The following is a 12,264-nucleotide window of genomic DNA, read 5'->3' on the forward strand; positions in this document are numbered from 1 at the left end:
AACTACATTCCACTTTTTAAAGACAATTGAATAGTGTAAATAAGGGAGTACTCACACCAAAGCATGCTAACACTACTAGGCTTCATTTGGACTTACAAATTTTCCTTCAACTTTAACAATTTTTGTGAAAAAATTGCTTTAACCACCTCACCTTATCACACGACTTAAGAACTGAGCTGCAGCTTCATTCCCAGAAGATGACGTTGACAGCGGTGTTCAAGTTCAGCTTTATTTCAGCACCTGTCATACAGTTCAGCGGCCAAAGATCTTGTCAATGCGTAATATGTGAATATATTAGAATAAAATACTCATTAAATTGATACTGATGTGCTGTTAGAAAAAATAAAACACACAATGCACATTTCGCCCGAAAGATAGCAAATAAATCAAAATTCATCACACAGCAAATGGAGCTGTTGAAAGTCTTTCAAAGTGCATTTCGAACTAGCATAGAAGATTATACTCGATGATCTGTAGAGATAAGTCCCTCATCTTACAGCTCACCTCAAAAAGCGGTGGTTCACATGGACATTTTAAAGCAAGTTAGCAATTTGGTTATTCTTAGTACTTGGGAACGACAACTGGTTAGCAAATAATCGGAAGGTTTGGCTAGAAAAAGGACAACTAGGAGCAAACAGGACATTCACACCAAACGCCTGTTTATCCAGTGGAGATGGCCGGTCAGTCTTTTTGCGACCGAGTTTAAACGGAGCATTACTGTAACATGTAATTCTCACGTTTCTCGGAGTCTACAAAGGTTTGGGAAGGTCCATCACCAGTTATGCGGTTGGTTAGCGGCCGTGTTCACGACGACATGGTAGCATCTGTCAAGGCTAGCCTGCTAGCATCATGACTAGCATGACTAGCACCTTTTTCCAGGTGGATTGTTCAAGCGAATGCAGCTTAGCTAAGATCGCAACAGTGCTTCGTTCTACCTGGATGAACATTACAGTGCATCCAACAGTGCTTTATTCTACCTGGATGAACATTACAGTGCATCCAACAGTGCTTCGTTCTACGTGGATGAACGTTAGCATTTCACTGTTTGGTTTGAGCTAGTCGTTAGCTGTCTTTATGGTTGGATTGTACAACTTTAGATGTGAACTGCCTTCCGGTCAAACGTTCAACTGTCCATCAATGCGTTATTCTCGTTGAAATCAATAGCAAAAGCTGTTGCCAGATACCAAACCTGTGAACACGGCCTATAAGTGTGCTAATCAAAAGCTATCAGGGATGTGGGTTAAATTGCTACTCATAGGAAGGCGACCACAGTACAGTGTGTTCTAAGCACTTCTTCTATGCGATATGCCTGACGGTTGCACAGTAACACCGCTGTCCAGTAAACCTAACGGACGGCGCTAGCCACCAAGTCTTTTCTTAAATCTCGGTTTGAATCTGTCTGCTGCATTTTGCCTTGCTTGCAGTTCTATTCAGAAGCTGTGTAGACGCAGCGAGGCCCACTGGGGTGTAAAATTAGATCGGGATTGTTATTTTTCATCGGATTGAAGATTTTTTTTCCGCCACTCTGATAAGAATCAAAGTTGACCTTTTGCGTTAACCGCAGCAACAGTGGTTTCGAACTGTGGGACTGCATTGGAAGAGAAGAGTCAGTACAACAAACCCAAAAGTTTCTCCTTGCTAATCTGATCTAACAATCAGTGTCTGGAGTCTTGGATCGGATCTCGTGCTACTATCGTACTGTGAACTTGATCAGACCAATCTCTGAATGTCAAGAATCAGTGTAATTTCTTAGTTACTAACAAAGAAAAGGAATTTTTTTAGGCTGAAGCTTCCATGTGGAGTTGAGGCTTGGCATTCAAGTTGGCGAAGGCCCGAATAAATGACTGTAACGTTATACCAGTGATGTGTAGCAGTATGAAAGTGCAAATCTGGTGTATTTAGCTGATTTTTTTTTCCTTAACCAGAAGTCTTATGATGTGGCCACAGTGATGTCATCACGTCTTGTCCTTCGATGAAGGGTACATGTGTCGTCGTTGTGACGGCAATAGCAGTTCTTGGTTGTGAGGTCACTGTGTTATGGTGGGGATGCTCCGGGAGCGTTTCATGACCAAGCGAACTTCCACGTCCGGCAGACTGTCCTGCTTGGTCTGACTGCAGCCTTCGTCTGCTACAGCCATGTGCAGGTCAAAACGCAGAGACACCGATTTCTTCCTCAGCTTTGGGTTTCCTTTGAAAATTGAGCCCTCCCACTGTTTGATGACCTTATCAATCTTCTCTGTTCTGTTATGCAGACACAGATAACAGTTATAATCACGTCATGGATAATGTGGTGTTTTACAGCGGGATGAGTGCGGTGATGGAGAGTGTGGTGTTTTACAGCGGGATGAGTGCGGTGATGGAGAGTGTGGTGTTTTACAGCGGGATGAGTGCGGTGATGGAGAGTGTGGTGTTTTACAGCGGGATGAGTGCGGTGATGGAGAGTGTGGTGTTTTACAGCGGGATGAGTGCGGTGATGGAGAGTGTGGTGTTTTACAGCGGGATGAGTGCGGTGATGGAGAGTGTGGTGTTTTACAGCGGGATGAGTGCGGTGATGGAGAGTGTGGTGTTTTACAGCGGGATGAGTGCGGTGATGGAGAGTGTGGTGTTTTACAGCGGGATGAGTGCGGTGATGGAGAGTGTGGTGTTTTACAGCGGGATGAGTGCGGTGATGGAGAGTGTGGTGTTTTACAGCGGGATGAGTGCGGTGATGGAGAGTGTGGTGTTTTACAGTGGGATGAGTGCGGTGATGGAGAGTGTGGTGTTTTACAGTGGGATGAGTGCGGTGATGGATAGTGTGGTGTTTTACAGCGGGATGAGTGCGGTGATGGAGAGTGTGGTGTTTTACAGCGGGATGAGTGCGGTGATGGAGAGTGTGGTGTTTTACAGCGGGATGAGTGCGGTGATGGAGAGTGTGGTGTTTTACAGCGGGATGAGTGCGGTGATGGAGAGTGTGGTGTTTTACAGCGGGATGAGTGCGGTGATGGAGAGTGTGGTGTTTTACAGCGGGATGAGTGCGGTGATGGAGAGTGTGGTGTTTTACAGCGGGATGAGTGCGGTGATGGAGAGTGTGGTGTTTTACAGCGGGATGAGTGCGGTGATGGAGAGTGTGGTGTTTTACAGTGGGATGAGTGCGGTGATGGAGAGTGTGGTGTTTTACAGCGGGATGAGTGCGGTGATGGAGAGTGTGGTGTTTTACAGCGGGATGAGTGCGGTGATGGAGAGTGTGGTGTTTTACAGCGGGATGAGTGCGGTGATGGAGAGTGTGGTGTTTTACAGCGGGATGAGTGCGGTGATGGAGAGTGTGGTGTTTTACAGCGGGATGAGTGCGGTGATGGAGAGTGTGGTGTTTTACAGCGGGATGAGTGCGGTGATGGAGAGTGTGGTGTTTTACAGCGGGATGAGTGCGGTGATGGAGAGTGTGGTGTTTTACAGCGGGATGAGTGCGGTGATGGAGAGTGTGGTGTTTTACAGCGGGATGAGTGCGGTGATGGAGAGTGTGGTGTTTTACAGCGGGATGAGTGCGGTGATGGAGAGTGTGGTGTTTTACAGCGGGATGAGTGCGGTGATGGAGAGTGTGGTGTTTTACAGTGGGATGAGTGCGGTGATGGAGAGTGTGGTGTTTTACAGCGGGATGAGTGCGGTGATGGAGAGTGTGGTGTTTTACAGCGGGATGAGTGCGGTGATGGAGAGTGTGGTGTTTTACAGCGGGATGAGTGCGGTGATGGAGAGTGTGGTGTTTTACAGCGGGATGAGTGCGGTGATGGAGAGTGTGGTGTTTTACAGTGGGATGAGTGCGGTGATGGAGAGTGTGGTGTTTTACAGCGGGATGAGTGCGGTGATGGAGAGTGTGGTGTTTTACAGCGGGATGAGTGCGGTGATGGAGAGTGTGGTGTTTTACAGCGGGATGAGTGCGGTGATGGAGAGTGTGGTGTTTTACAGCGGGATGAGTGCGGTGATGGAGAGTGTGGTGTTTTACAGCGGGATGAGTGCGGTGATGGAGAGTGTGGTGTTTTACAGCGGGATGAGTGCGGTGATGGAGAGTGTGGTGTTTTACAGCGGGATGAGTGCGGTGATGGAGAGTGTGGTGTTTTACAGCGGGATGAGTGCGGTGATGGAGAGTGTGGTGTTTTACAGCGGGATGAGTGCGGTGATGGAGAGTGTGGTGTTTTACAGCGGGATGAGTGCGGTGATGGAGAGTGTGGTGTTTTACAGCGGGATGAGTGCGGTGATGGAGAGTGTGGTGTTTTACAGCGGGATGAGTGCGGTGATGGAGAGTGTGGTGTTTTACAGCGGGATGAGTGCGGTGATGGAGAGTGTGGTGTTTTACAGTGGGATGAGTGCGGTGATGGAGAGTGTGGTGTTTTACAGTGGGATGAGTGCGGTGATGGAGAGTGTGGTGTTTTACAGTGGGATGAGTGCGGTGATGGAGAGTGTGGTGTTTTACAGTGGGATGAGTGCGGTGATGGAGAGTGTGGTGTTTTACAGCGGGATGAGTGCGGTGATGGAGAGTGTGGTGTTTTACAGCGGGATGAGTGCGGTGATGGAGAGTGTGGTGTTTTACAGTGGGATGAGTGCGGTGATGGAGAGTGTGGTGTTTTACAGTGGGATGAGTGCGGTGATGGAGAGTGTGGTGTTTTACAGTGGGATGAGTGCGGTGATGGAGAGTGTGGTGTTTTACAGTGGGATGAGTGCGGTGATGGAGAGTGTGGTGTTTTACAGTGGGATGAGTGCGGTGATGGATAGTGTGGTGTTTTACAGTGGGATGAGTGCGGTGATGGAGAGTGTGGTGTTTTACAGTGGGATGAGTGCGGTGATGGAGAGTGTGGTGTTTTACAGTGGGATGAGTGCGGTGATGGAGAGTGTGGTGTTTTACAGTGGGATGAGTGCGGTGATGGAGAGTGTGGTGTTTTACAGTGGGATGAGTGCGGTGATGGAGAGTGTGGTGTTTTACAGTGGGATGAGTGCGGTGATGGAGAGTGTGGTGTTTTACAGTGGGATGAGTGCGGTGATGGAGAGTGTGGTGTTTTACAGTGGGATGAGTGCGGTGATGGAGAGTGTGGTGTTTTACAGTGGGATGAGTGCGGTGATGGAGAGTGTGGTGTTTTACAGTGGGATGAGTGCGGTGATGGAGAGTGTGGTGTTTTACAGTGGGATGAGTGCGGTGATGGAGAGTGTGGTGTTTTACAGTGGGATGAGTGTGGTGATGGAGAGTGTGGTGTTTTACAGTGGGATGAGTGTGGTGATGGAGAGTGTGGTGTTTTACAGTGGGATGAGTGTGGTGATGGTCTGTTTACTCACTCCACTCTTCCATGTCCCTCAGCACTCTCTCGTACCACGTTCCCATCCAGAATCTCCTGTGTCTTTACTGTGCAAATCTCCCCGCCTCGGCTGCCTATGGGCTCTAAAAGTGAGACACAGACACCAGATATAGAATTTCAGTCATTTCATTTTTATTTTAAAACTTTTTTCATCGTTTTGTTTGGGTTTCTTTTCATCATGTTCATTTCTAAGGACATGTTGAGATTGAGATTGTAAGTGCCCCAAAAAACTTGGTAGGCATGATATGAACGAGACCTTCCTAAACACTTGCTATAACTTATGTTCATGTGCTCATTATTTATTGGTTTTATGAAGACCTGTGAGAATGACGACACTGCCCTGACGGTGCAGTGTCGCTCCCAGTTTGACTGGTTTCTCAGAGAGGACACCATCTTCCACAGAGCCATTACACACGCCGTTCTGCTGCAGCAGTGGGGTCGAGCCTCTCCAGGGCTTCAGCCTCCGTGGCTGACCATCCACACTCAGGTACCTGCAGACGCAGACAGAGAGAGAGAGAGAGGGAAAGCTGATGAATGACCTGAACTGTGCTGCACCCATAATAGCTGAGCTCACTGCCAGTCCATCATCGTGCATGAGCTCATATGTACGTATATTCTATATGGTGTAATATGCTTCTTTCTTAAAAATGCTGCTGGCAACAGTGTAAAAAAGCTTGTTTGCAGGGATGGATCACACTGACTGAATGATTGCATCTGTGTAAACACCTGCATTGTTATTCCACTCACTGGCCACTTTATTAGAAACACCTACCCTGTGCTTCCACTAACCACCACAGCAGTGATACTGACAGGTTAGCATATGTGGTGCGATGTTTACATTTCAAACTGCAGCTTCCTCAGACGGCTTCTCCTCTTCCACTAGGTATGACACCCTGTTTCCTCAGCGTGATGTACACTGCACTGCACTGCAAGTGGCAGGTAGACCATGGCACTTAATTTGGGCACAGCTATTATAACTCCCTCCTGGATTTCATGCATTAATGGCATCTAGCATTTATTGGATAAAGTATTCCTTAAATAAGTCCTCACCTGCCCTCTTCATGTTCCAGCAGCCTCCTGTAGGTGGCAATCTCTCTTTCCAGCCTCATCTTGGTGTTGAGCAGCTGGCCATGTTGTTGCCTCTGTGCAGCCAGGCCATCCCGGACGTCCTCCAGCTCTGCTTCCAGCCCCCTTACCGAGCAGGACAGGTCCTGAAGCTGCTGCGAGTAGTGCTGCTGTGTGTGTCGCAGTGAGCTCTGCAGACTGCGCTCCTGCACAGAGAAATATTCTTAGCCTAAGCCCCTGCATAGCAAAATACAATCAGACTGTGCTCCTGCACAGAGAAAAACACTCAAACTGTGCTCCTGCACAGTGGGTAACACTCGGTCTGTGCTCCTGAACAGAGGAAAACACTCAGACTGTGCTCCTAAACAGAGAAAAACACTCAAACTGTGCTCCTGAACAGAGGAAAACACTCAGACTGTGCTCCTAAACAGAGAAAAACACTCAAACTGTGCTCCTGAACAGAGGAAAACACTCAGACTGTGCTCCTGAACAGAGGAAAACACAAGACTGTGCTCCTGAACAGAGGAAAACACAAGACTGTGCTCCTGAACAGAGGAAAACACTCAGACTGTGCTCCTGCACAGAGAGTAACACTCAGTCTGTACTCCTGAACAGAGGAAAACACTCAGACTGTGCTCCTGAACAGAGAAAAACACTAAGACTGTGCTCCTGAACAGAGGAAAACACTCAGACTGTGCTCCTGCACAGAGAGTAACACTCGGTCTGTGCTCCTGAACAGAGAAAAACACTCAGACTGTGCTCCTGAACAGAGAAAAACACTCAGACTGTACTCCTGAACAGAGGAAAACACAAGACTGTGCTCCTGAACAGAGAAAAACACTCCAACTGTGCTCCTGAACAGAGAAAAACACTCGATCTGCGCTCCTGAACAGAGGAAAACACTCCGACTGTGCTCCTGAACAGAGGAAAACACTCAGACTGTGCTCCTGCACAGAGAAAAACACTCAGACTGTGCTCCTGCACAGAGAAAAACACTCAGACTGTGCTCCTGCACAGAGAAAAACACTCAGACTGTGCTCCTGCACAGAGAAAAACACTCAGACTGTGTTTGCATAGATAAAAACGCTCAGACTGTGCTCTTGCACAGAGAAAGACACTCAGACTGAACTCCTGCACAGAGAAAAACACCCAGACTGCGCTCCTGCACAGAGAAAAACACTCAGACTGTGTTTGCACAGATAAAAACGCTCAGACTGTGCTCCTGAATAGAGGAAACCACTCAGACTGCACTCCTGAATAGAGGAAAACACTCAGACTACGCTCCTGAACAGAGGAAAACACTCAGACTGTGCTCCTAAACAGAGGAAAACACTCAGACTGTGCTCCTGAACAGAGGAAAACACTCAGACTGTGCTCCTGAACAGAGGAAAACACTCAGACTGTGCTCCTGAACAGAGAAAAACACTCCAACTGTGCTCCTGCACAGAGGAAAACACTCAGACTGTGCTCCTGCACAGAGAAAAACACTCAGTCTGTACTCCTGAACAGAGGAAAACACAAGACTGTGCTCCTGAACAGAGGAAAACACAAGACTGTGCTCCTGAACAGAGGAAAACACTCAGACTGTGCTCCTAAACAGAGAAAAACACTCAAACTGTGCTCCTGAACAGAGGAAAACACTCAGACTGTGCTCCTGAACAGAGGAAAACACTCAGACTGTGCTCCTGAACAGAGGAAAACACTCAGACTGTGCTCCTGAACAGAGAAAAACACTCCAACTGTGCTCCTGCACAGAGGAAAACACTCAGACTGTGCTCCTGCACAGAGAAAAACACTCAGTCTGTACTCCTGAACAGAGGAAAACACAAGACTGTGCTCCTGAACAGAGGAAAACACTCAGACTGTGCTCCTAAACAGAGAAAAACACTCAAACCGTGCTCCTGAACAGAGGAAAACACTCAGACTGTGCTCCTGAACAGAGGAAAACACTCAGACTGTGCTCCTGAACAGAGAAAAACACTCAGACTGTGCTCCTGCACAGAGGAAAACACTCAGACTGTGCTCCTGAACAGAGAAAAACACTCAAACTGTGCTCCTGCACAGAGGAAAACACTCAGACTGTACTCCTGAACAGAGGAAAACACTCAGACTGTGCTCCTGAACAGAGAAAAACACTAAGACTGTGCTCCTGAACAGAGGAAAACACTCAGACTGTGCTCCTGCACAGAGAAAAACACTCAGACTGTGCTCCTGCACAGAGAAAAACACCCAGACTGCGCTCCTGCACAGAGAAAAACACTCAGACTGTGTTTGCACAGATAAAAACGCTCAGACTGAACTCCTGCACAGAGAAAAACACCCAGACTGCGCTCCTGCACAGAGAAAAACACTCAGACTGTGCTCCTGAACAGAGAAAAACACTAAGACTGTGCTCCTGAACAGAGGAAAACACTCAGACTGTGCTCCTGCACAGAGAAAAACACTCAGACTGTGCTCCTGCACAGAGAAAAACACCCAGACTGCGCTCCTGCACAGAGAAAAACACTCAGACTGTGTTTGCACAGATAAAAACGCTCAGACTGAACTCCTGCACAGAGAAAAACGCCCAGACTGCGCTCCTGCACAGAGAAAAACACTCAGACTGTGTTTGCACAGATAAAAACGCTCAGACTGTGCTCTTGCACAGAGAAAAACACTCAGACTGTGCTCCTGCACAGAGAAAAACACTCAGACTGTGCTCCTGCACAGAGAAAAACACTCAGACTGCACTCCTGCACAGAGAAAAACACTCAGACTGTGTTTGCACAGATAAAAACGCTCAGACTGTGCTCTTGCACAGAGAAAAACACTCAGACTGCACTCCTGCACAGAGAAAAACACTCAGACTGCGCTCCTGCACAGAGAAAAACACTCAGACTGTGTTTGCACAGATAAAAACGCTCAGACTGTGCTCTTGCACAGAGAAAAACACTCAGACTGCACTCCTGCACAGAGAAAAACACTCAGACTGTGCTCCTGCACAGAGAAAAACACTCAGACTGCACTCCTGCACAGAGAAAAACACTCAGACTGTGCTCCTGCACAGAGAAAGACACTTTGTACAGCATGTTCTTTCATGTGTTGTATATATATATATATATATATGGTAATAGGTGGGAACCAGAGCATGTGACAGACTCAAGTTGAGCTCTAGTTACATGTTGATTTAACTCGAGACTTGACTCTGTTTCAGACTCATCGTAGGTTTAAAGGCAATCTGAAAAATGACCAGCACTTCTGGTCATAAGCAAAACCAGCATATGCTGGGTTTTGGATGCTGGTATGCTGCATGACCAGCACTAGACCATTATAAACCAGCAAGTGGCTCAGCCACACTAGCTCATTTATGCCAGCCGCTCCTGGTATGAGCATATACAGTATGTTGTGTGTATGTATACATACCAGAGCATGTAGAGACTCTATCTCCACCTGTAAACTGTGCCAACGCTTTCGGACTTCTGTAAGCTCCGCCCTTGCCTCCCGCAAGACCTCGTCACCTCGGCTCACCTGTACACCAACACAAACACAATCAAAACACAAGCTGACAGGGTACAACTTCACTGATTCATCAACTGCATCAATGTTGGATTGTCATTTTTCAGTTGTTGACATAATCTGAAACTGCCTGCTGCCCTTTATATTATCTCTAAATTTCATGGTGAAAGGACCAAAAGAAATGGCCCAAAATGACTCGGCAAAATGTCTGGTTCCATTGACTTACATTAAACGTAGAGTAGGTTTTTTGCTTCTCCTGTGAAGTTACCATTTTGGAGATACAAGGTTTTTTTCCGACAACAGCAACATATTTAAACCATATTTAATACTTTAATCCAAAGATACTGAGAGCCCAATAAATCAAAACACACAGTTGTATATATTGTTTTATTATTTATTCACAATTAACTACCAAAACAATGCATTTAACTGCATTCACAATCTTATTTGCTAGCACTAACCTGATCCAATAGTCCAGTCCAGTTCATCAGTCTAAGTCTACTTTTTCATGTTTTCGTTAAGCCTGGCTTAAAGGCCTTATCATGGAATATCGATTGCTTTTTTAAAAATAAGTGTTTGGTATAGCATATAAACACAAAGTTAATGTACTGTTCACTCCCCAGCCCAGTCCAAATGCACAGCCCTATTTCAATGCATCGTGGCTGTGAGGTCACAACCATTTATGCAAATGGCCGCCCATTCATTGTAATTCTAAGAGATAGAGAGGCTGGTGGAAACAAAAATGAAATGTAATGTAGCTACACAAACATTATTAGAGTAGAAAGTGTAGACGGGCCCTTTAAAGGTGAACCTTCTGGTGTTTTCTAGTCTGGTTGATATGATCTCAGAGCTCTGCTGCTGACTGCTGCTGGATGTCTGGGTGATAGAGGCCTGCTGCCAGTTTCCTGTACTGAGAAATAAATCAGCCTAAGAGCCCGTGTGTATGTTTGTGTGTGTGTGTGTGTGTGTGTGTGTTTGTGTGTGTGTGTGTGAGAGAGAGAGACAGAGAAGGACAATCACTGTAACAACAGCATCAGTAAACAACGCATATTGACTGAAGGAGAGGCCTAACATTGAGTCCTGTAAGTACAGCAATGACATGTACACCTCATCTCATATTCTATATATATATATATATATATATATATATATATAAAACATATATTTATGTGTTATTTAGATGTAAGTAGCTATACGCAAGAACAATGTAGCCCATATATATTATACATGCATAAGTACTTCAATGTAATAATATACCCCATATATATTATGGTTATGTAAGTATATGCAATAACAATATGTCCCATATACATTGTAGATGTACACACACACACACACACACACACACACACACACACATATATACATATATATATATATATATATATATACATGCACTATGTATAATATCTGTGTGTATTAATTTATAAGGATAATATGTAAGTACTGATATGTACTAAGAAGCCTAAGCCTAATCTTAACCAAACCAAAAAGAAATGTTTTCCCTTTTGAGTTCTAATAAAATGTGCCGACTATGGACGAAAACAAACACACAGTCATCTGCAGTGCTGGGCAGTAGCCACCCCTTTCCAGGCCAGTGTGAGAGAGAGAGAGAACGAGAATGTGAGCGAAGGAGATTCGTCCTTTTACGTACCTGTGGAGGTGCGTCTCCGTTGGGGATGGCCGTGTCCGTCCTGGTGCGGGCTGGAGTGGGCCTGAGGCCTGGGGCTGGACTGGGGCCGGGACGGGGGTGCCGGAGCTCCATTCCTCTGCCATCCTCCTCCTCTGCAGCTGCCTGCGCTAACACACCATCAGCTGCCTGCTGCTGCTGCAGAAACAGCTCCCTCTGCCCTCGGAGAGAGAGAGAGAGGGGAGGAGGGGGACGGGGGAGGAGGGGGACCAATGAGAATGCTAATCTGATCAGGAGAGGAGGCCGAATCCACCTTATTCACACGGCGGCTGTTGAGTTCATTACATCATGCTGGAAGGGTTCAGTCAGCAGCTTCGGGAAAGTAGAGCAAAACATTTCATGTGTCCCACATCTACGTTCTGAAAGCAGGGCGGCAAATTAACACCCACCGCTCGCCAAAAACAAAGACACTATGTGGCCAAAACTGTGTGGACACAGTTTCTAATCATTTTCAGCCACACCCATTGCTGACAGGTGTACAAATCAAGCACATAGCCTTGCAATCTCACGGGCAGTAGAATGGGTGGCGCTGAAGAGCTCAGTGACTTTAAACATAGACACCATCTGTGCCACATATCAGTTTCTGACATTGCCGCCCTGCTAGATCTGCCCCATCAACTGTAGGTGCAATTATTGTGAAATAGAAGCAACATCAGCATAAGACCTGCACATCAGGAGCTTCCTGAAACGGGTTCC

The 12,264-nt window shown here is 46.6% G+C and overlaps 1 protein-coding gene across 2 annotated transcripts in view; it reads right to left on the minus strand.

Annotated features, from left to right (window-relative positions):
* Positions 1-207: 207 nt before the first annotated feature.
* Positions 208-12,264, minus strand: part of krt222 (keratin 222) — a 29,335-nt gene continuing 17,278 nt past the window's right edge. For both annotated transcript variants that reach the window (XM_037534717.1, XM_037534716.1), the window contains 6 exons: positions 11,533-11,724; positions 9,786-9,890; positions 6,369-6,589; positions 5,637-5,809; positions 5,299-5,401; positions 208-2,241 (listed from right to left, as the gene is read on the minus strand). In XM_037534717.1, the coding sequence (XP_037390614.1) occupies positions 2,028-2,241; positions 5,299-5,401; positions 5,637-5,809; positions 6,369-6,589; positions 9,786-9,890; positions 11,533-11,724 (1,008 nt within the window). In that variant the 3' untranslated portion in view covers positions 208-2,027. The remainder of the gene's footprint in view (positions 2,242-5,298; positions 5,402-5,636; positions 5,810-6,368; positions 6,590-9,785; positions 9,891-11,532; positions 11,725-12,264) is intronic.

This window comes from Pygocentrus nattereri, chromosome 25 (genome assembly GCF_015220715.1).
Source record: "Pygocentrus nattereri isolate fPygNat1 chromosome 25, fPygNat1.pri, whole genome shotgun sequence".
NCBI classification, from domain to species: Eukaryota; Metazoa; Chordata; class Actinopteri; order Characiformes; family Serrasalmidae; genus Pygocentrus; species Pygocentrus nattereri.